At 49.0% G+C, this 24,016-nt stretch overlaps 1 protein-coding gene and 1 non-coding gene across 4 annotated transcripts in view; one reads left to right on the forward strand and one right to left on the reverse strand.

Moving 5' to 3' along the window:
* The first annotated feature begins 51 nt into the window (after nucleotides 1–51).
* Nucleotides 52–24,016, forward strand: part of GALNT6 (polypeptide N-acetylgalactosaminyltransferase 6) — a 39,631-nt gene continuing 15,666 nt past the window's right edge. Inside the window, exons 1-4 of one of the 3 annotated variants that reach the window (XM_027967307.3) lie at nucleotides 52–6,121; nucleotides 8,478–8,695; nucleotides 12,329–12,922; nucleotides 15,211–15,383. In XM_027967307.3, coding sequence (XP_027823108.1) covers nucleotides 12,432–12,922; nucleotides 15,211–15,383 — 664 coding nt within the window. In that variant the 5' untranslated portion in view covers nucleotides 52–6,121; nucleotides 8,478–8,695; nucleotides 12,329–12,431. The remainder of the gene's footprint in view (nucleotides 6,122–8,477; nucleotides 8,696–12,328; nucleotides 12,923–15,210; nucleotides 15,384–24,016) is intronic. The other 2 variants (XM_012174255.5, XM_042246708.2) reach the window with 2 other exon arrangements.
* On the reverse strand, nucleotides 23,904–23,976 carry TRNAG-CCC (transfer RNA glycine (anticodon CCC)). Its single transcript has one exon. It is a non-coding gene; the product is annotated as a tRNA-Gly (tRNA).

Below are 24,016 nucleotides of genomic sequence, written 5' to 3' on the forward strand. Positions count from 1 at the left end.
GGGAGGACGCGCCCCAGCGGCCGGGCAGGGCCCGCTTCGGCCCCGCCCTCCAGGACGTCCCGTCGGGAAACCGGTGAGCTGCACGGCCGCGCGGCTGCGGCTCCGCCCGGGCACCACAGGTAAGCGGCAGAAGCAGCCCGCCACCCTTCTCTGGACTTAGAACCCAGAGCCCTCCCGCTTCCTGGGACTTCCTGCAGGTCGAGCTCGCTTCTCCCAAGCCCTTGTTCCCCATCCACCTCCCCCCTCCGCCGATCTCTTCCTCCTCCTCCTCCTCCTCTTCCTCGCCACCCCCGACAGTGACACGAAGGGGCAGGGCCGGGCTGGGCCATGTGTCGTGGTGGCCTCTAGCCCCTCCCTCGGTAGCACTCCCTACACCTTCGCGCCTTCCTTAAAGGTTGAAAGAAAAGCTGGGGTCTCGGTCCTGGAGGGGCGGGGTGGGAGAGGTGCGAGCTGCACTGCCTCCGGGGCTCTGCAGCCTCTGCCCGTCACGCATGCCTTAGCACCCCTTCTGCGCCCCCATCGCCCCGCGCTGGGCCAGCCCCTGTGCTCAGCTGCAGAAAACCTTGCAGAGAGGTTCCCTCCTGCCCGGGCTGCGCGGCTCCCAAGCAGAAGCGGTGAGCCGGCGAGAGAAGCCTCCCTGGTGAGGGCAGGGTCTCAGACATCCTCCCTGTGGAGACTTGGGCCTTTAAGGGGCAGGAACTGTGCTCAGCAGTGTTGGGAGGGAGTCTGATGGGTGTTCATGACTGTGACTGTCACTGACTTCCTGATTTCCTGTCACTTGTTCCGAACCCTAGGCCAACCGAAAGGAGAAATAGTTTGTTACTTGCCCCCAGAGCCTGTCATCCCAGACACTGACCTCTGCAGAGGTTAGGATAGGGCTCAGCTGTATGTATGGGGATGGTGAGGTGTCAGTTTGCCAGCACAGCATAAAACAGACCCCTCTATTAGCCAATCACCCCATTGCAACATTCACAGGAGCGTTCTAACACTGCACTCTCAGTGCACTGCCAGACCTGCAAATGCAGTTTGCAGACACTGCAGGAGGTTAACAACTCTGGACACACCAAAGAACCTGGGGCTTGTGCTCATTTTGCCAGAGATATGTGTACACTGCCCACGCCCCATTCTCTCGGTGAATGAGCTGTGTCTCTGCCCATTACAGGAAGAGTGAAAAGGATGAGACAGGCAAATGCACGTGATCAATAGTGCAAGCTAAGGTGAGGGGTTTGAAATTTACTTTAGTTCAGGTTATCCAGCAGAAGCCAGTATCATTGCAGGTACTTCCTGACCTCCTGTTCCTTAACAGCACCATTCACTTTAGGCACCCAGAGGTAACAAAACAACTTTCAGGGGCACCAGAGCAGTTAGCGGAGCAGGCAATGGGAAGGTAGTCTAGAGCTGGTGGAACCACGAAGAATCCCTGGCTGCCTGGAAAGCCCTCATCCTTGGTAATCACTGCCTATAGTTAGCAGAACAGCTGACTCCTACCCACATGGAAGAACTCAGGCCTGAAAAGGGAAGCCCTGAGGCATGTCAAAAACTGTCTGAGATCAGAAACATCTCAGCCCCAAATTCAGCTGGGAGAAACCTGAACAGGAGATACGACCTTGGGCTTAGCCCATATAGCCATTACCTAGAACAGAAATCAGGAATTAAAGGGACAACTAGCCCTAGGGCCAAGGCAGTGGGTATAATGGAGGCGGAGAGCTGGCTCAGCTCTGTCACTAAATTAGCTGTCTGACCTTGGCCAAATCACATAAACACTCCCTGGGTGGGGAACAAATGAGAAGGTGTATATGAAAATGCTTTGTCAAAGCTCCAAGCACCAGCCAAGTGCAAGGCAGCATGGTGCTATGTTTAAGATAGTGGGCTTGGGAGAGATGTGGGCTTGGGAGAAAATTCTGCCTCTGCCATTTCATAGCTGTGTGTCCTTGGTCAGGTTACTAAACCTCCGTGGGCTTCAGTTTCCTTATAGGTAAAATGGAAAAGGACAACTGTGTCTTGCTTTGGTATGGTAAGCAGTGATATTTTAAAAAAGGCTCTGGTATTGTCCTGCACCTCCTCTGGCTTCATGGACATGTTCTGACATCTCCAGCCTTAGAAGTGAAGCTGAGGTCCAAAGTGGGTTTCTTTGTCCTGGGCGGACCCAGTGGCTGTGCCAAAGATTTGGGCAAACTCAGCTCATCGTACAGCCCTCTGCCCCTCTCTGGGAAAGCCCAACATACCCTTACTCATTTGATGGGAATGAGAGTGAGGGTTTGAATAAATGAGAGGTCAAGTGCAGGGCAGTGCCTGTCTCTGTGTCAAGCTCAAAGCTGTAATTGTGCTGTGCACAAGGCTTGCCCAGTGAACAAGGATGGCCTCAGTCTGGGGAGAAGAAGGACTGTTACAAGACTCTTTTGTGGCACCTGAGAGCCCTGGGAGGTCAGGTTATTCTCTGGTCTCCTGTGCAGCGTGGTCCTCAGCCCTGGGTAGAGATTTGAAGAAAGGAAGAAACTCTATCCTCACCCTCAGCTCTGCGGATAGAAGAAAACAAAGAACAGACAGATCAGGGCGTGGAATTAACAACCAGATACCTCAGGATGGAGGGACACTGCAGCGATAGGAAGGTTAGGGGAACTAGTTGGGAAAAGCATACTAGAGGCAGAAGATTGCTGCTAAGTCACTTCAGTCGTGTCCAACTCTGTGCGACCCCATAGACGGCAGCCTACCAGGCTCCCCCATCCCTGGGATTCTCCAGGCAAGAACACTGGAGTGGGTTGCCATTTCCTTCTCCAGTGCATGAAAGTGAAAAGTGAAAGTGAAGTCGCTCAGTCGTGTCCGACTCTTCGAGACTGCAGCCTACCAGGCTCCTCTGCCCATGGGATTTTCCAGGCAAGAGTACTGGAGTGGGGTGCCATTGCCTTCTCCGAGGCAGAAGATTAGGGACCAGGATTTAAAGATTTGAGAAGATGAAAGAAAAGGGAACCTAGGTAGCCCAATGTCTAGACCTGTTGGTTCTCCCTCCTCCATAAAATCTAGTGGGGGTCCTGCGTGAAGTAACATGGGCCGTGAAACTTGGAAAAAAATATGCCCGATACTCATGGCAGTAAGATGCACTTTAGTCTGAGAAGGCTTCTTGGAGGAGGGGAGTTTCAGGTAAGAATTCGAGAAAAGAAACATAATTTGCTTTTAGTTCAGTTCAGTCACTCAGTCGTGTCCGACTCTTTGCGACCCCATGGACTGCAGCACACCAGGCCTCCCTGTCCATCACCAACTTCCCTAGCTTACTCAAACTCAACTCATGAGTTGAGCTTACTCAACTCATGTTGGTGATGCCATCCAACCATCTCATCCTCTGTTGTCCCCTTCTCCTCTTGCCTTCAATCTTTCCCAGCATCAGGGTCTTTTCCGGTGAGTCAATTCTTCACATCAGGTGGCCAAAGTACTGGAATTTCAGCTATAGCATCAGTCCTTCCAATGAGTATTCAGGACTGAGTTCCTTTAGGATTGACTGGTTTGGTCTCCTTGCTGTCCAAGGGACTCTCAAGAGTCTTCTCCAACACCACATTTCAAAAGCATCAATTCTTTGGTGCTCAGCTTTCTTTATGGTCCAACTCTCACATCCATACATGACTACTGGGAAAAAACCCATAGTTTTGACTAGACGGATCTTTGTTGGCAAAGTAGTCTCTGCTTTTTAATATGCAGTCTAGGTTGAAAATAGCTTTTCTTCCAAGAAGCAAGTGTCTTTTTATTTCATGGCTGCAGTCACCATCTGCAGTGATTTTGGAGCCCAAGAAAATAAAGTTTCTCACTGTTTCCATTGTTTCCCCATCTATTTGCCATGAAGTGATGAGACCAGGTGCTTTAAGCCAACTTTTTCACTCTCCTCTTTCACTTTTATCAAGAGGCTCTTTAGTTCTTCTTCAATTTCTGCCATGAGAGTGGTGTCATCTGCATATCGAGGTTATTTCTCTCAGCAATCTTGATTCCAGCTTGTGTTTCATCCAACCATACATTTCGCATGATGTACTCTGCATATAAGTTAAATAAACAGGGTGACAATATACAACCTTGATGTACTCCTTTCCCAATTTGGAAGCAGTCTGCTGTTCCATGTTTGGTTCTAACTGTTGCTTCTTGACCTGCATAAAGATTTCTCAGGAGGCAGGTCAGGTGATCTGGTATTCCCATCTCTTGAAGAATTTTCCACAGTTTGTTGTGATCCACACAGTCAAAGGCTTCAGCGTAGTCAATAAAGCAGAAGTAGGTGTTTTTCTGGAACTCTTGCTTTTCCATGATCCAGTGGATGTCGGCTAGTTGATCTGCTTAGCAAGAGCATAAGGGAAATGCTTTGAAGAGGAAGAGATAGCCAGTGAGCGTGAGGAGCAAACAGGAAGCAGACTGCCAAGGCCATGTTTCTGCTACAGTCAAATGGCGCGAAAGGACTATGAATATGGCCCTTCTAGACTGTGAAAGGGAGAGAGAGGCCTGAGGCAGAGGGAGCTGGCAAGCAGCTTCTGCTGATCCTCCAGATGCTAGGTCATAAGAGCACAGTCTCGGAGAATGGCGTTAAAAGGGCAGAGGAAGAGGAAGATCCAGGAGGCAGAGAATGAATCAGCAGGACTCGGGAGCATGCATGGAGTGAACCTGACGTTGAAACCCATTTAGAAACTCCATGCCTGGGAGTAGAGTAGGGGCAGGAGTAGTTTCCAGGGTTTCAACGCTACTGGTCGCAATGGGGAAATTGGGAAGGCTGACCAGCTTAGGGGGCAGCCCACAGACTCTTGAGTTCAGGGTGTGGCACATCGAGTATCCAGTGGCCCTGGGTAGAAGTCCTATAGCCGGGAGCCCGCTGTACACTGAAGAGAGAAGGGAAAGTTCTGTCCTCACCCATCACCTGCCCCTCAATCTGAAGATGAGCGCAAACCTTCAGGAATACCCCTTCTGTAAATACCCCCATCCATCCCTCTCCCCCTGCCAGGTGATGGATGATAAGACTCAGTTCAAGTTTTTTTTCTCTCCCGCCCCCGACCCTGGCTTTCTCTCAAACCCAACCTAATTGTCACCAGGTTTCCTAAATGATTAGGGAATCCCAGCCCATGCCCACCTAAGGTTCTTCTTCATCCCTAGGTTCTGAGGACTCTCAAGGCTCAGTTTGAAACGGTTACGTATCCCTGCCCGACCTGGCAGGACCTGGAGATCCTTTAGTGACAAAAACCTGTGAGCTGGTGAACTTCCTGCTTGGTCACGCATTATTTTGATTTTTCAGTAACTTAACAAACTTGGACTAGATCAAGAAACATTTGCTGAGCACCTGCTATGAGCCAAGTCTATTCTAGGTACACAGCGTGAGTCAAGTTCAATTGGGTTTTTTTCAACGGAAAAATCTGTTTGGGCAACTAAAGCTTAAAATGTTATGCAAACAAAAGATGAACCTAGATCAGCCCAGGAGAAAACTCGATAGACTTGCTACTGAAATAATTTTCAGTGAGTCTTTCTGGGAAAATAAAGCCACATACTGCAGCTCTAGTGTTGAAAGGGAAAGCTGAGGTGTTCTGAAGGTGTAATTATGGGGAAAAGTGAAAACCTATCAGCATTCTGTAATCAAAAAGGTCAGCGGTGGAAGGAGGGGTTTGGAGGAGATAATTTGCTACTTTGTTCACAGCATGAGAACACAGGAAGTGAGGTGCAGTGGGTTGGTTTTGATAACTGAGAAAGTGCTGCCCGGGAGGAAAAAAGGGAGAATCATTTGTCCCAAACAGCCTCTTGGCCCCCTCCCCACAACCAGCAGCTTGAAATGGACCTGTGCGCTCCCCACCGTGGTGTTAGCTCCGTCTCACGCCTGCTCCTGGTGAGAGTGGCGACAGTCATCACTTTTCAAGAAACCTGTAATTGAGCGACAGCCTGACTAGCTTGAGCAAACATCCCTGTTGGTGGTGTTGCCACTGCTAACTTCCTGGCTGCCACGTCTCTAGGAGGTGAGCAGCTCCCTAGATAAACAGAAAGAAACTTTGTTATAAACAGGCTACCTGGCCAGCAAGGGCCTGTTCCGGGTAGCTGACCCTGGTTCTCGTTAAAGCCAAACCTTGACCTGGAAGCTACTTTCGTGGCATCTTTAAAGCATTTGTGGTCCTAGGTGAGAACTAGAGGCGGGCAAGCCTGGGGAAAGTGGTGGGAGGAGAGGGGAGGGGATGGGGGGATGGGTAGAGGTTGGCAGCGCGGTGTCTATGAGTGAAATAGGGAGTTTCTGGAAAATAGTCCTGCTCCAGGTTCAGGAGACCCAAACCTAGTCCCCAAACTCCCCAGGTAACCTCCAAGGGGAAGGTAAAATGGTGGGAAAAGAGCAGTGCCTGGGAGTTGAGAGATGGGCACCTGCTCCCAGGAGCCATGAGCTTGTGACACAAGGGAAGTCACCTAATCAAACGGGCCTCGCTGTCAAATAAGAGTACTGGGCTCAGACGGACCTAGTCTAAGTGGCTCACTTGTGGGTAGCAACAGACTATCGTGTAACCCACATGCACAAACGCATTCAAAACATCATTCAGTGAAGCCAGGGCTCACCTTTGTGTCTTTAAATGGGTCGTGTTAGCCCTATTGGTCTCATCTCATTTAACAAGAGTTTTTGGAGTACCTGCTGCATGCAGACTTTGTGCTAGAACTTTGCAAGAGACAAAAAGCTGAAGACAACTTGCTCTCTCTGGTCCAGTTCACAAAGGTGTGAGAGAGGAGAGACTGTGAGAAGATCAAAGTAGAAGTATAAACAGTTTGCTAAGGGGGTGAGGGGCTTCCCCGGTGGCACTAGTGGTAAAGAACCCACCTGCCAATGCAGGAGACCTGAGAGACATGGGTTCATAAGATGTGAGACATAAGATAATCGGTTCGATCCCTGGGTTGGGAAGATCCCCTGGAGGAGGGCGCGGGCACCTCACTCCAGTATTCTTGCCTGGAGAATTCCATGGGCAGAGGAGCCTGCAGTCCATGGGGTCGCACAGAGTCAGACCTGTGGAGCGACTTAGCATGCACACAAGGGGGTGAAACTAGAGATATAAATTCTGCAAGAGACCTAGGAAGGTTTCTTGGAGGAAACTAGGATGTAAAATGGAGGAATTAGACTGTATCACTGGCTTTTTGACTGGACCTGGGGAAGGTGGCGGAAGGAGAGGGGAGGGGATGGGGGGATGGGTAGAGGTTGGAAGGGGGGCATTTTACAAGAAAACTTAGTATCCTCTTATATGTGACAGGGTATCTCAAAAGTCTCAGGAAAGCTTTGTTGTGTGGGGTCTTAGTTCTCCAACCAGGGATTGAACCCTGGCCACAGCAGTGAAAGGGCTGAGTCCTAACCTTTAGGAAAATTTTACAGTTTAATCGCCTAAGAGGTATGAATTCTACAAACTAACAAAAAACATCATTTGAAAATATGATTCCTTTCACCTATGTGAATTTTTTTTTTTAACAGGCAGCAATGTATTTATTGGAAATGAACTAGACATTACATTAACCACCTATGTGAATTTTGAATAACAACTTTTCATTTTAATTTTGTATCAGGAAATGTTTATCATCTTCAATGAATGGAGACAGACATTAAAATAATAATTTTTTATTCAAAATTCATAGAAACGAGGTGAAAGAAATTTAAACTTTCAAATGATGTTCTTTGTAAGCCTGTGGCATTTATACTTCCAAAGTTATTGAAGCATAAGATTGTACTAGGACTTTTGGTACATTTACTCTATACATGTATGTGTAATAACCAAAATGAAATTTTAACAAAACAATACTTACCCATATTACCTGTGATGTAATTGGTATTTTTTTTTTTTGCTCTAGTCTAGTCTGATCTTTTAAATAATTTTTTTCCATGCTGATTTGCAACACTTTAAATGTATTTCACAGTCTTGTAATGAGTTGCAATCAACAGTTTGATAGACATTGGACTGGGTGAAGCCTCAGTTCCCTTATACCAGTGTATACCAATTTGTATTCTGATTGGTGAGGCCAGGAAAACAGGTCCAATTTGTTCAGTCTAGAAAATGTTCCCAGAATAAGAGGATTTCTGGTATCATCTCAGTACTAAAATCAAGATGGTCTGATGTTTTGCAATCCCAAGGGTGGCTGGAGGAAAAAGAGCTGGGAGTGAAAGTTTAGCAGCAGCAGGAGGGCGTGAGTGGTTGAGGGCCTTGGGCATACTCGCCGGTGGACCTCTTGGCCAGTCAGAAGCTGGACCATGTGAAGCCCTGCTCTTGACAAAGGACTGTGTGCAACAGGGCCTCTTTCTCCCCCAAGTCTGGTGACCTCCCCGACCTTGCCAGCCACACTTCTGGTAATCGTCTCCTACGTAGAGAGCAGGAATCCTTAAAGCCAAAGTCTTCTGACTTACACTGGATTTTGTGTCCCTTCGAAGAGACTCCTTCCCATCGCCTGCATGCCAAGCAAACAAACCAGAGTCCCTTACTGCCAAGCCTAATCACAGGTGTCTTGTTTCATTTCAGGATGTGGTTAGTACCTTGAGGAACTGCAAGCACCAGAGAGAAAGCCTTAGACAGCCAGGCTGGATTGAGAGAGCAGATGCCTGGGAAGAGCTCAGTTTAACCCCAAGTCTCTCTTCAGGAGGGAACAAAGGTGAATCACACTGTGATGCCAAGACGAGGGAGTTGGAGTGACCTGGGTGATTCTGAGTGAGTCAGTCAGGGAGGCCTTCCTGGAGGAGGTGAGTCTTAAGCACTTGGCAGCATCTGATAACTAAATTTTGTAGGCATATGTTGTTTTATTGTGCTTTACTTCATCTTGCTTCACAGATACAGCATTTTTTACAAATCGAAGGTTTGTGGCAACCCTATATCCAGCAAATCTATCTCTGAAATGTTCCCGGAAATGTTATTTTTTCATTAAAGTATGTACTTCTTTTTTTTTTTTTTTTACATAATGCTATTGCACACTTAGTAGACTACAGTATGGTATAAACATAACTTTTATATGTTCTGGGAAACCAAAATATTGTGTGACCCACTTTCTTGCCATGGTCTGGAACTGACTGCACAGTAACTCCCAGGTTATGCCTGTACCATGCCTTTGTTTCTAACTGTGCTCCCTCTTTCTTGTTGGAGCGGAAGGTAGACAGACAAAGTGTCAGGGGAGATGCCGCATTCAGATGGTTCAACCCTGTTGTAGCAAACACTTCCCCATCCTGCGGTGCTCGGTCTGTGCTTAGCTGGGGCAGTTGCAGAATTGATGAGATGTCAAGTTCAGGCATCAACCAGCCTAGCAACCCCTAGACAGGACACCATCTCTACATTGAATCTCCGTTTCCTCCCTGAAGCCTTCTTCAAGCCAGCGGGGTACTCTCCTTGTCTTACACAGTTCAAATTGTATTACTTTTTGAATAATGTTGTCAGGGTTCAAAGTGCAAAAGGATATTTAGAAATAGATTTTTTTCCTGCTTCTATTCCCTCCTGGGACCAGTGCTCCCTGAACCCAGTGCCACCAGTTCTTGGTAGCACTCCAACTAGATTTTAAAATCTGGCGGGGAAAGAGGTGGTCTCACACCTCTCTGTGTCCCTCTGTGTCCCAGCTAGGATGAACTGTCCCGCCTCATCACCCAAGGAAGTTCCTCTAGCACCACACCCTCCCTCCTCATCCGCACTGCTGCTATTTTGGGTCAGACGCCCCTAGTTCCTCTTAACTGGTCATCCAGCTGCCAGTCAGGTGCATCTCCTAGACACCCTCCACCAGCTATCACACTACTCTTCTTGTAATGTTGGGCTCCCACTAATCTTTACTGCTTCCCATGCCTCGGGTCAAGGGCAAACTCTTTGCTTTCATGACTTGGTTTCAAGCCACCTCTCCGGACCACCTGCTACGCCCATCAGGCTTCATACTCCCACCAAACCAAATTCCTTGGAGTTCTCTGATGGATCATGCTGTCTCCTGCATCTAGGGCTTTTTATATATATTGTTCCCTCTGCCTGAAATGTGCTCACGTCACCAGCCAACTCCTACTTGTGGGTTAGGGCTCAGCCCAAGTTTCTCTCCAGAGGGACTTAACGAACATCACCCTCCCCAACTCAGTGAGTTGACTGCATCCTCTCTCCCTCTGACCCCGAGGATGCCTCTCTCAGGCTGGGTGCCTCTCGGCTTAAAATTTTACTCCCCCAATTGACTGTACTCTCCTTGAATGCTGGGCTCTCTGCATAGGAGATGATTACCAGAAGTGTGGCTGGCAAGGTCAGGGAGGTCACCAGACGTGGGGGAGAAACAGCCCCTATTGCACACAGTCCTTTGTCAAGGGCAGGGCTTCATATGGTCCTCCCCGCAGTGTACCTTGCTCACCTTCTGGCTGGCCACCATCTGGCAGAGTACCTGGCATAAAGCAGGAATTGACTCAATACTGGCAGGATCAACGAATCTCCTCTGTCTCCCAGACAATACCTAATATAAAATAGATGCTCGAAAAGATTTAATCTTATTCGATTTTTGATGCTGCTGCTGAATCCTTTTTTTTTTTTTTTTTGCAAAAAGCACTCAACATGTTTATATACAGCAGGCACTTAAAATGTTTCTCTATACAGTAGATACTCAACATATTTGTGAGAAGTAGGTGCTTAGGTATATTTGCTGTATACAGTAGGCACTCAGCACATGCTTGCTATGTATATGGTAGGCATTCAGTGTGTGTCTCTATACAGGCAGAAATTCAATGTGCTTGCTACACACAAAGGTGCTTGCTTCATGCTTGCTGTTTACAGTAGGTGCACAATTTCAGCTTCCTGTGCACAGCAGATACTTAGTGTCTGTTTCCTATGTGCATGAATCTGAGGTTTTAAAAGAGAACATCTCCCCTCTTTCCCAGAGTGACCCCTGTTCCCACTTGACATCATGACGGCCACATGTGCCCCAAGTGGACCCAAGTGACTCCAAACACCGGGCTTCTCCACAGGCAGCAGCTCGTGTGTTTACCACAGCTCAGTTGAAGTTCCTTGTAAGTGAGACAGAGTAATGAGTGTGGCTTTGGCCAAAGACCAGTTGCCTGAGGATAATTGCTGGGAAACTGAGCAGCAATTTATTAACAACAACCATCGAAATAATTGAGGGCTTGGTCTGTGCCAGACACTAGGCTGAGTATTTTATATACATTATTTCTGACTTAATCCTCACACCCCCTGTGGGTTAGGTATTAGTTACTCCCACTTTATAGATGAGGAAGTTGAGGCTTAGAGAGATTAAGTCATGTGCTGAGGGTCACACAGCTACTACTGATAAAAACTAACACTTTTTGAGCATTGACTGGGTGCAGAGACTGCTAAGCTTTTCCAGGAATTATTTTATTGAACTTAATCCTTACAACAAACAACTCTAGGAGGTAGGTGCTATTACTGTTATAAGCTGCAGATCTAGAATTTGTGCGCAGGTCTGTTGCCACCAGCATCTAGTGCTCACCCCATGAGCCTTATACTTGCAGAACTGTCTGCAGAACTGTCTACAGAAGTTTTGCAAACACTCTTCCTCTGAGCCTGGTACCACATACATGAGGGTAGATGCTCGGGGCCATGGTCCTGCCTGGAATGGGCTGTCATTAGGATCTTTAGATTTAAAAATTGTTTTTAATTTTTTTATTAAATATGAGTAGATACAGAAAATATTTATAAAATATGCATAGGGTATAAAGAATAGCAGTGCTGCCAGCAACCACCATTCACTTTTTTTAAAAAAAGCTTATTTTGAAGTCCCCCCATGTGCCTTTATACCCATGTCTTCCCTCCCTCTTCAGAAACTTCTGCTTTTTTTTTTTCACTCAACTTTGCATCTGTGTTGTGGCATGTAGGGACGGTACACTCTTTGTCACGGTTGTGCAGTCCATGTGCTGTGGATATTTCACACTGTTTGTTCATTATAATGCCAATAGACATTTGGATTATTTCTAATTTTTGCCTTTTTTGTGGGTACTACTAGAAATGTTCTTGTGCACGCCTTTGGGCATATGTTTATCTGAGATATAAAACCAGGAGAGGACTTGCAGGGGTCATAGGGTGTGAACATTTTAAATTTTTCTAGAAAAAGACAGATTGTTTCAAAAAGTGGTTACATTCATTAGATTTCTTCATGTAGCGTTTCAATGTTCCAGATTTTCTAGGTCCATGAATGTCAGAATCTCAGGGCAGAAGAGAAACAGGGTCCGTTTTCCTTATTATCTGGATGGAGACAGTTTAGGTGCAGACAAGTAACGTGATGGGACTAAGGTGATGTCACCATTCAGCAGCAGAGCCTGGACAAGAACCCGCAAATCCCCTGACTCCCTTTCTCCACCTGCCTTGGCTCATTTCTCTCTCTCATCCCCCCTTCTCAGGCCGAGGCCCCAGGGTGGTGCCACCACGACACCTCGAGCTGTTTCCAGGGCCAGGCGCAGCAGTCGGAGCTGACTCAGCCGGGGTCCCTGTCGGTTCCAGAGGATGAGGCTGCTCCGCAGACGCCACATGGCCGTGCGCCTGGTCATGGTGGGCAGCGCCTTCGTGCTCTTTCTCTTCATCCTGCAGAGGGACGTAAGCGGCAGGGAGCAGGCCACAGAGAAGCCATGGCTGAGGTCCTTGGTGAGCCAGAAGGACCACGTCCTGGACCTCATGCTGGGGGCAGTGCACAACCTCAGGGACTCAATGCCCAAGTTCCAGATCAGGGCTCCGGAGCCCCAGCAGACACTGGCCTCCACCAACCAGTCCTGCCTCCCAGGTTTCTACACCCCAGCTGAGCTGAAGCCATTCTGGGAACGGCCGCCACAGGACCCCAATGGCCCTGGGGCAGATGGGAAAGCATTTCAGAAGAAAGAGTGGACACCCCAGGAGACCCAGGAAAAGGAAGAGGGCTATAAGAAGCACTGCTTCAATGCCTTTGCCAGTGACCGCATCTCCCTGCAGAGGGCCCTGGGGCCGGACACCCGACCCCCTGAGTAAGTAGCACTGCATCCCCGGGTGAGGCCAGGATTCTGCCAGAGGCGTGGCTGGTATGTCCACAGCCAGTGTAAAGGGCTGACACGGATTTTATTTTATATCAGTATTTATTTATTTATTTGGCTGCGTCGGGTCTTGGTTGCGGCGCTCCAGCTCAGCAGTTGTGGCATACAGGCTTGGTTCCCCCAAGGCATGTGGGATCTTAGTTCCCCAACCAGGGATCAAACCTGCATCCCCTGCATTGGAAGGTAAATTCTTAACCACTGGACCACCAGGGATGCCCCTGACAGGGATTTTAGAATGTGGGCAAGGGTTTCCTCTAAGCCTTCATTTCTTTTCCTGAGCCATTGTCGTTATCCCAGGGGTTGGGATTCAAGGGCATCATGGTCAGGCCAGAGTCTCAGGGAGACCTGTGAGAGTGAAAAACAATTGTGAAGGTAACGGGATCCAGAAAAAGGAACTCCTGACGGGGACCACAGCAGGCCAAGGGGTGACTAAGAGTGCCTGACTGCAGCCCACAGACTCGGGGGCTTTGCCCTCTGCCGAGAGGCTGGAGACTACAGGACTCTGCCGCTGAGCTCCTAACAAAGGACATTTCCTGAAAATGGCCCTGGTGGTCAGGATTACTGCTCACCTCCTGGTTTCTTTCAGTGAAGACTCATAGGGCCATGAACTCATTCCAACCAATTATTTGAACCTGTTTGTACTTTCAGTCCTGGGCAGTGAACCAGCTCTTAGATCTTTGAGCTGAAGCCCCTTCAGTCTGTGTTCTTACTGGCCTCCCATCAAAGGTTTTGTGTCTTTCTCGTCTAGACGTTGTCATTCCCAACTCAAGAGGAATACCGTTTTGGGCCTTTTCTCACATGGCAGTTAGGGACTTCCCCAGTGGCTCAGCCACAAAGGATCTGCCTGCAACGCAAGAGATGCAGGAGGCCTGGGTTCCATCCGTGGGTCAGGAAGATCTGCTGGAGCAGGAAATGGAAACGCACTCCAGTATTCTTCCCTGGAGAATCCCATCGACAGAGGTGGGCTGCAGTCCACGGGGTCTCAATGACTAGGATGTGACTGAGCATTCATCCCCACACACGGCAGTTTGCATTCTCAGGTTCATGATTCTTTAGGGCTGTGAACCCGGAGTTCCTCAGACTTGGACCAAGTATTAGAGGCCTAGAACGTGGAGCCACCCTGAGTTACCAGGACTCCTCACAGGGAAGGGCAGTGGGCCTGAGGCCAGCAGGTGGAGGAAGTCTGGGAGTCTTCTCTGGAGGCCCCCTGAGAAATCTCTCTGACCAGCAGAGGGAGTTTAAAAAGGGCCTTTAGAGACTTCCCTGGCAGTCTAGTGGCTGAGACTCCCCGCTCCCAATGTAGGGGGACCGGGTTCAATCCCTGGTCAGGGAACTAGATCCCATATTCTGCAACTAAGATTAAAGATCCTGTATGTTGCACCTTAGACCCAGTGCAGCCAAATAAATAAATAAGTACTATTTTAAAAGAAAGAAAGAATGATTTAGGCCGCACAGTTCCTTGAGATCCAGCATTGACACATTACCACCCCCACCTGAGATGGTGTGTCGGGGAGGGAGGCAGTGCCGCCTAGTGCCCCAGAGTGGTTGGAGTGGATGAGGATAGAGAAAAGTCCCAGCAAAGTGTTTGTGATAGTAGTATCAGATTACAGGGAATGCATGAGGAAATGGGTTCCAGTGGAACCGTTCACTGTAAAGAGTAAAGCCTTTCTTTCCCTCTCACTGAATATGGAATTTGTAGTCACTTTTTCCAGATGTCAGAGTTGCCCTTTGTTACTTTCCCTCTGGGACCTCAGGTGGGGGAAGTAGGCTTTGGGTTTTTTTGGGGGGGGACCGTCTGTTTTTTGCCATGCTGGGTCTTAGCCACTATACACAGGATCTTTGATCTTAGTTGTGGCATGAGGGATATCTCAGTTATGGCGTGCAAACTCGTAGCTGCAGCATGTGCAATCTAGTTCCCCGACATGGGATCGAGCCCAAGCCCCCTGCGCTGGGAGTGCAGAGTCTCAGCCACTGGACCACCAGGGAAGTCCTGAGAGACAGGTTTTGGAGTGGGTTGCTTAGCGCCTGTGCAGAGGCTTAGAGTAGGTGGCAAATAGTGGATAAGCTGGGAAAAGCATGCCGCTATTCCCAGCTCCAAAGGGGAATGTAGGCTGGGGTTTCAAGGAGCAGAGAATGCTTATAGGAATCTGTGGACAGAGCCCTCCCCGCCCCCAGAACTACCAGGCACCCGGAGAACTGTATCTGCACTCTCGTCCTTGCAGGTGTGTCGACCAGAAGTTCCGGCGCTGCCCCCCGCTGCCTGCCACCAGCGTCATCATTGTGTTCCACAATGAGGCCTGGTCCACACTGCTGCGGACGGTGTACAGCGTCCTGCACACCACCCCTGCCATCCTGCTGAAGGAGATCATTCTGGTAGATGATGCCAGCACGGACGGTGAGGCTAGGAGGCCCCTGAGGAGGGGCCTGGGGTCTCCCCGGGTACTCTGGGAAAGAGGGCCTACCAGTGCTCCCAAGGGAGCAGACACTGCCTTGTGGCCTGTGATCCCAGCTCATCATAAAGGTCAGGAGCAGGAAGAAGGCAGGTGGGTGCTAGGGGGCGGGTAGGCCACATTCCTGAACTTGATTTGCAGTTGACCCCTAAAGTTCCAAAAGCTTAGCTGTTCTGGCCTCAAGGCTTCCCTTAGAGCTGCCAAGCCCAACCCCAATTCAGAAATGCAGATGGTGGGGACGGGCCCTCCCCTCTGTTTCCCACCTATTGGACCGTTCTTTTGCTCTTGAAGACTCCATCTCAGAAGCCTTCGTTGTAGTTGGTAGTAGGCAAGTGAGTTTGCTCACCAAACTTCCACAGTTCAAAGCATTTTCACAAATATCTGCTGAGTTATTTGTGCCTGGTGCTGCCTCAGGCGTAGGAGATGACATGACAAATGACAAATTAGACAGATCTCGTCCTGAGTAGGCTAACAGCCCTCATAGTCAGATGACTGCTTACAGCACCAGCCGTGGTGGTGTGACCTGGAACACACCCTAGCGGGCATGAGAGGACACGGACTTGAGAGTCCAACACCCAGGAACTCAAATCCTAGCTCTGACTTTTCCTAGCTCTGTGACCTTGGGCAAGATACTTAGCCTCTCTGAACTTCCATCCTCACATTGTCTTTGTTTTTTCAAATATTTATTCATGTGTGCCAGCTCTTAGTTGAGGCGTGCAGATCTTTAGTTGCAGCATGTGGGATCTAGTTCCTGATCAGGGATCAAACCTAGGACCCCTGCATTTGGAGTGTGGAGTCTTAACCACTGGACCACCGTGGAAGTCCTTCAGTCCCTTCTTCTAAAAATGAAGATAATTGACTCCCTTGCAAGGTGGACAAGGGATCAGAGATAGATGGTAAATGAGATCGTTCATGTGCTGTGGAGTACTTAGTTTCCAGTAAGAGCTCCATATGCATTCAGTTCAGTTCAGTTCAGTCGCTCAGTCGTGTCCGACTCTGTGACCCCATGAATCACAGCACACCAGGCCTCCCTGTCCATCACCATCTCCCGGAGTTCACTCAAACTCACGTCCATCGAGTAGGTGATACCTTCCAGCCATCTCATCCTCTGTCGTCCCCTTCTCCTCCTGCCCCCAATCCCGCCCAGCATTAGAGTCTTCTCCAATGAGTCAACTCTTCGCCTGAGGTGGCCAAAGTACTGGAATTTCAGCTTTAGCATCAGTCCTTCCAAAGAACACCCAGGACTGATCTCCTTTAGAATGGACTGGTTGGATCTCCTTGCAGTCCAAGGGACTCTCAAAAGTCTTCTCCAACACCACAGTTGAAAAGCATCAATTCCTTGGCACTCAGCTTTCTTCACAGTCCAGCTCTCACATCCATACATGACCACTGGAAAAACCATAGCCTTGACTAGATGGACCTTTGTTGGCAAAGTAATGTCTCTGCTTTTGAATATGCTATCTAGGTTGGTCATAACTTTCCTTCCAAAGAGTAAATGTCTTTTAATTTCATGGCTGCAGTCACCATCTGCAGTGATTTTGGAGCCTCCCAAAACAAAGTCTGACACTGTTTCCACTGTTTCCCCATCTATTTCCCATGAAGTGATGGGACCAGATGCCATGATCTTCGTTTTCTGAATGTTGAGCTTTAAGCCAACTTTTTCACTCTCCTCTTTCACTTTCATCAAGAGGCTTTTTATTTCCTCTTCACTTTCTGCCATAAGGATGGTGTCATCTGAATATCTGAGGTTATTGACATTTCTCCCAGCAATCTTGATTCCAGCTTGAGCTTCTTCCAGCCCAGCGTTTCTCATGATGTACTCTGCATAGAAGTTAAATAAGCAGGGTAACAATATACAGCCTTGATGTACTCCTTTTCCTATTTGGAACCAGTCTGTTGTTCCATGTCCAGTTCTAACTGTTGCTTCCTGACCTGCATATAGGTTTCTCAAGAGGCAGGTCAGGTGGTCTGGTATTCCCATATATTTCATAATTTTCCACAGTTTATTGTGATCCACACAGTCAAAAGCTTTGGCATAGTCAATAAAGCATAAATAGATGTTTTTCTAGAAGTCTCTTGCTTTTTAGATGATCCAGCGGATGTTGGCAATTTGATGTCTGGTTCCTCTGCCTTTTCTAAAACCAGCTTGAACCTCTGAAAGTTCATGGTTCACGTACTGCTGAAGCCTGGCTTGGAGAATTTTGAGCTCATTTTATTCTTTGTTTGGGAGCAGTGCACTGTGGGAGATGTTATTTCCGTGTGGCCTTGCTGAGACGTTCACATTGGATTAGAGCTTCACCTGAAAGCCCAAGTGTCCAGGGAGAGAAGAGGTGTTTCAGGGCAGCCCCAGAAGAGAAAACAGCATCAGCCAAGCTCGAGAGACATTGGTATTTGTGCTGTAGGAAATGACGCTGAAAAGATGTTGAATGAAATCCTTACATGCATGCTAAGTCGCTTCAGTCATGTCCAACTCTTTGTGACCTCATGGACTGTGGCCTGCCAGGCTCCTCTGTCCATGGGATTCTCCAGGCAAGAATACTGGAGTGGGTTGCCATGCCCTCCTCCAGAGGATCTTCCCAATGCAGGGACTGAACCTGTGTCTCTTATGTCTCCGGCATTGGCAGGCAGGTTCTTTACCACTAGTGCTTCCTGGGAAGCCTGAATGAAATCCACACCATGCTAAAAGTATTTATTTGGGGGGAAGAAAATGAATCATTGAAAGTGCTTAAGCTGGAGAGTGACCTCGTCTCAGAAAGGTGGCAGCTTTGGGGAGGGTGATTGTCAGGAAGAGAAGCAGAGGACCTGAGTCCAGAGAGGAAGTCCTTACAGTCACTCAAGCATGGGATGCCGGGGCCAGAACTAGAGAAGCACCGTAGGACCCCTGCAGCAGTAGACTGGGGTCCTCTAGGAGTCGCGCCTTCCTCCCAGGTGGCAAGTGGGGCCTGGGCTCTCCCAGTTTGGCTTCCTGTGCCCGTGCTCCCATATTGAGGGCAGGAACCATAGGCGTTCCTCCGGCAGCCCAGCTGCTGATGCACCCTTTCCTTCCCCAAACCCCCTCCTTCACCCCGGGAAAGAGGACTAGAGCCAGGGAGGACAGAGGAAGGAGGCACTGAGTATGGCTCTGTGAGCCCATTTCCTCTGGAAGCTCCCACTTTCCTGGGAAGGGCAGACAAGTATCAGAGATGCGTGAAAGGGTCTAGTGGACAGGGAGCAGAGAGATGAGCTTGTGGAAAGGGAGGGGCAGAGAGTCTGGCAGAGAGGGTTGGAACTTGGGAGTGGCCTCTGGGGAATCTTAGGAGCAGTAGAATTGTTGTAAGGAACAGGAACCAGTGTATCCGTTGCCCTTCAGCTCAAACTGCTGTCTTGTAACCCTTATTCCCATGACCCTGAGTTGGCTCATCCCTCAGAAGTTTCTTGCCTTAAATCACATGTGGTGGAGTTTTCTAAACTATCTCAGCTTGTCACTCAGAATTGTTTAAGTAAAAGGCACACTGCCCAGCTGGGTGTCTCCTTGGACCAGGCCAGCCAACGACATAGTACCAGGCTGGCATGGGCAGTTTCAAAGAGGCAGAGTGGCCTGTGCCTATTAGGGTGGCTTGGCAGTAGCTACTCCAAACAGCCTGCCCCTCTCAGGCCACCAGACATATTCCCATTCCTTCTGGTGGCCTCTCCCTTCTTGCCCTGGACTGTCTCTTAGAGTCGAGTCCAGCATCTCAGAATCACCTGTCTGAAAAACCAGAACCAGCCATTCTTATTTTCTTGGGTCCTGGCCTCCTTTGACAGTCTGTTAAAAGCTATGCCCTTCTCTCTAGAGGGCTTCCCAGGTGGCTCAGCAGGTAAGGAATCTTCCTGCCATGCAAGAGTCACAGGGGACGCGGGCTTGGTCCCTGGGTTGGGAAAATCCTCTGGAGGGGGTCATGGCAACCAACTCCAGTATTCTTGCCTGGTAAATCCCATGAACAGTGGAGCCTGAAGGGCTGCAGTCCATGGGGTCCCAAAGAGTCAGACACGACTGAAGCGACTAAGGGTGCAGGCACTCCCTAGAATAGCGCACAGCTGCCACAAGGGTGCACACACCCACATTTGTGCATGTGATTCAGGGAGTTTGTGGACCCCAGGATAAACCACCATACCTTGAGGGCTTTGAGACTTTAGAGAGACTTTCAGCAAAGAAAGAAAAATATCCTCAGATCCACGGTAACCTCTGCAGCCATAGCGGGATAAAGTTTGCCACACAGCAGACCGTTTGATCAGATTAACTGGCTCTCATTACACACACGAGGGCTGTGTCTGTGCTGAAATTCAATGTCCAGGCTCTCTGTCCTCCTGTCCAGGTGCCCAGCAGCATGGTTTGAGCACAAGTGTACAGGCATTTGATATTGGGGGCCAGGTATCAGAAAGAGGTCTGGAGCCAGGCCAAAGACCTGGCTCAGTCCTACCCCACAGTCCTTTCCCAGGCACAGGCTTCCCTCCTGCATGGCCAGGTCAGCACCTGAGGCCCACCCTTGATCTGGCATGTTTCACGAGCTCCCAAAAACTGGCCTTTCCAAGACTGTCAATCCACCGTGCTCCCAACAGGGCCTCCCTTGTCCAAAGCCCTGCTCTGCCCCAGGTGGGGAGGCTGAGGCAGGGAACTTCTGCTGCCCTTAGTGGGAATTCACTAAATAAGGGGGAGGAATTCAGACACTTACCAGGGACCCAGAGAGCTGAGCAGAAATAAGAGCAGGATGACTGCAGAGATGTGAGCAAGGAGGCAGAAACAGCACTGGTGCGAACTGAGTTTACAGAGGTGAACAGAGCTGAATCACAAGACCTTTGCAAGCAGTAGTCAGTGTTTGGATTTTTAGGGGGTGTGTGGTAAAATATACATAAAATTTACCATCTTCGCCATTTTTAAGTGTGCCATTCAGTGGCATTAAATACATTCTCATTGTTGTAAAACCATTGCCAGAACTCTTTCATCCTCCCAAACTGAAACTCTGTGCCCATTAAACAAGAACTCCCTATTCCCAGCACCCCAGCCCTTGGCAACCCGCATTCCACTTTCGGTCTAGGAATTTGACTACTCTCGATATCTTGTATAAGTGGAATCATGCAGTTTGTGACCTCTGGTGCCTGGCTTATTTCACTAAGCATAACATCTTCAAGGTTCATCCATGTTGTGATGTGTCAGAATTTGCTTCCTTTTTAAGACTGGAAAAGGGCACGACAGATCCACTCCAGCATTCTTGCCTGGAGAATCCTATGGACAGAGGAGCCTGGTGGGCTACAGTTCATGGGGTCTCAAACAGTCAGACCCGACTAAAGTGGCTGAGCACGCACAGAGCACACACGCATGCCATTGTTAGTATCGTTCACATTTTTCATTCATTCATTCACCCACGGAGATTTGGATTGTTGCCACATTTTTGGCTATTGTGAATAATAGCAAAAATATTGCTATCCACATGGGTGTACCAATATTTGTTTGAGTTCCTGATCTCTGTTATTTTATTAAATACCCAGAAATGGAATTGCTGTATCATATGGTAGTTCTTGGTTTAATTTTTTGAGGAGCTATCATACTGTTTAGATTTTTTTTTTTTTAATTTTTGGTGGCACCCTGAAGCATGTGGGACCTTAGTTCCCCGACCAGGGATTGAACCCATGACCCCTGCACTGGGAGATGGAGTCTCAACCACTGGACCACCAGGGAAGTCCCTGGGATGTTTTTTTTTATGGCTGTGCTTTTCTCTGCGTGTGGGGCGTAGGAGGCCGCACTCTGGCTGTGGTGCCCAGGCTTCTCACTGCCGTGGCTCCTCCTGCTGCGGAGCACAGGCTCTAGGGCCTCAGGCTCCAGTAGCTGCAGCGCATGGGCTCAGTGGTTGCAGATCCCAGGGTCTAAAGCACAGGCTCAGTAGTTGTGGCCCATGGGCTGAGTTGCTTCAAGGCATATGGGATCTTCCGGGATCAGGGATCGAACCTGCCTCTCCTGCATTGGCAGATGGTTTCTTTACCACTGAATCACCAGTGAAGTCTTGGATTCACTTTTTTAAGTGAAATTTTAAACCATCATAGTGACGTGATCTGAGTTGTAGTTTTAAGAGAGAATTCACTGTGGGTACTGTGTCAAGAGGAGACTGGGAGCATTTCCCTGGTGGTCCAGTGGTTAAGACTATGGGCTTCCACTGCCGGAGGCATAGGTTCAACCCCTGACCGGGGAACTAAGATACCACATGCCTCACAGCATGGCCAAAAAATAAATGAAAATAAAGACTGATGCCAAAAAAAAAAAAAAATCCTTAATGAACAAAAAAATCAAAATTGAAAAAAACAAAAAAAGAGTAGATTGGGAAGGGGAGTGGTATAGAATAGAGGTCAGGAGATAAGTTAAGACATTATTGCGGAGGTGCAATAAGAATGGAAAATTGGCCTTACTTGCTGATGGACTGATTGTGGGGAGTGGGAAGAGGGGGAGCGTTTAGCACAATTCCTAGGTTAGAGCAGCTGTTGGGATAATGGTACACAGGGGAGGCTGGGAGGGCAGGTGGGGAAGAAATCTGGGGTTCCACTTCAGGTGTGTTAGGTTTATGGGGGGTTTTGTTTTGTTTTGTTTAATTTACTTGGCCATGAGGCATGCAGTATCTTCCCCAACCACGGATCAAACCGGTGCGCCCTTCAGTGGAAGCGCGGAGTCGTAACCGCTGGACTGCCAGAGAAACCCAGTTTTTTGGTTTGCTCGACATCCAAGTGAAGATTTAAGGCCAGGAAAAAAGGCCCAGGGGTATCTGCATATAGATGGTATTCTGCACATGGGATTGAGTAAGACGGGTGTAGGGGAGGTCACAGGAGTCGTGTAGACGTTGATTGTGAGGAATGAACCGAAATGAGGAGGCTCTCACCTGGGGAACATAATACTAGATGGGCCCATCTGTGTCTCCATGCTCAGCTCTGCTGCACTCCGGTCTGGGGTGTCTGTCCAGTGGGTCCAACAAGGGGCATTACTCAGGGGTGTTGTCTCATCCCCTTCAGAGAGCCTGAGGCTCAAGCCCCGAATTCCCAGGTCCCGCCTAGCTGCTGGGATTGGAGAGAAGGGCTGGGAGAAGGGCTCTGTAGAGGTCAGGTGCCCCTGACATTCACAGCTCAGTGCGTGGCGGGCCCTTACCACAAAACCCACTTCCTCTGATGTTCTGTCTCCTGGTTCTCTCCATCACCATGAACTTCCTGTGAGCACAGTTATGTTATCAAGGGAAACATCAGCCACGTTGAGAAGGCAAGGCTCCTGCGCAGAGTTCCTCCCACCTCCCTGTTAGAGCCCACGCTGGAGCCTGTGCTTGGAGGTTGAGCCTAGGAGCTCTGAGCAGGCAGGACCCAGACCTGGCCCCGCCCTGCCCAGGACAATGGCTGGCACCTGGCAGTGTGTTCACAGGTATACCCTAAGTGAGTGCTGGGCTGAAGCTGCCAAATGAGGCTAATTTTGAATCATAAGCCCTAGGGACAACACTTCCTATTTCGTAGCATTTTAATCTTCACGTGGGTGCTCAGTCGCTCAGTCATGTCGGACTCTTGGTGACCCCGTGGACTGTAGCCCAGCAGGCTTCTCTGCCCATGGGGATTCTCCAGGCACGAATACCGGAGTGAGTTGTCATTTCCTTCTCCAGGGGATCTTCCCAACCCAGGGGTCAAACATGCGTCTCCTGGGGCTCCTGTGTTGGCAGGCAAAAATTCTTTACCACTGAGCTCCATGGGAAGCTCTTTAATCTTCACAGAGAAGATTAACTAAGAAAGTCAGCATGGAAGCATCTAGTCCCATGACTGGCATGTAGTAGGTGCCCCAGTATTTGGACACAGAGTGTGTGTGTGTGTGTGTGTGTGTGTGTGTGTGTGTGTGTGTGTGTGTGTGTGTGTGTGTGTGTGTGTGAGTGTGTTTCAAAGTAGAGAGAGGGACTTCCCAGGTGGTCCAGTGGTTAAGACTTCATGCTTCCACTACTGAGGACCCTCGTTCAGTCCCTGGTCAGAGAACCAAGATCCCGCATGCCACATGGCATGGCCAAAACTAAGAAGCAGAGAGGGAGAGATCAATTGCACCTGCACAAAAACAGCCCCCAGTTTGTATGATATGACGGTGGGAGCAAGGCCTAAGCACTGGGCTGACCCCACACCCCTCAAGAGAGAAAGGACACAGTCAGCCTTCACTGCTGCCCCACACCACCACATCTGAAACCACAGGCCTTCCATCCTGCACAGTGGGGAACAGAGCAGCTGCACAGGTAAACCAAGACAGCGGTTAATGAATCATCACTACGATTTGGACTACGTTCCCAGATGGATCGCTTCAGAATAGGGTTATTTTTTAAAAACTGTGTATGTATTTTAAATCTTGAGTAAGTGTATTTTATTTTGTTTTTTATTATTTGTTTATTTGGCTGCCTGGGGTCTTAGTTGTGGCACACAAGATCAATCTTCTTGCAGCATGTGGGGTCTAGTTCCCTGACCAGGAGTTGAACCTGGGCTCCCTGCATTGGGAGTGCAGAGTCTTAGCCACTGGACCACCAAGGAAGTCCTTAGGGCTATTTTTAATGCTCTGAGGGTTTCTGAT

The sequence above is a fragment of the Ovis aries genome, chromosome 3 (assembly GCF_016772045.2).
Source record: "Ovis aries strain OAR_USU_Benz2616 breed Rambouillet chromosome 3, ARS-UI_Ramb_v3.0, whole genome shotgun sequence".
In the NCBI taxonomy this organism is placed as follows: Eukaryota; Metazoa; Chordata; class Mammalia; order Artiodactyla; family Bovidae; genus Ovis; species Ovis aries.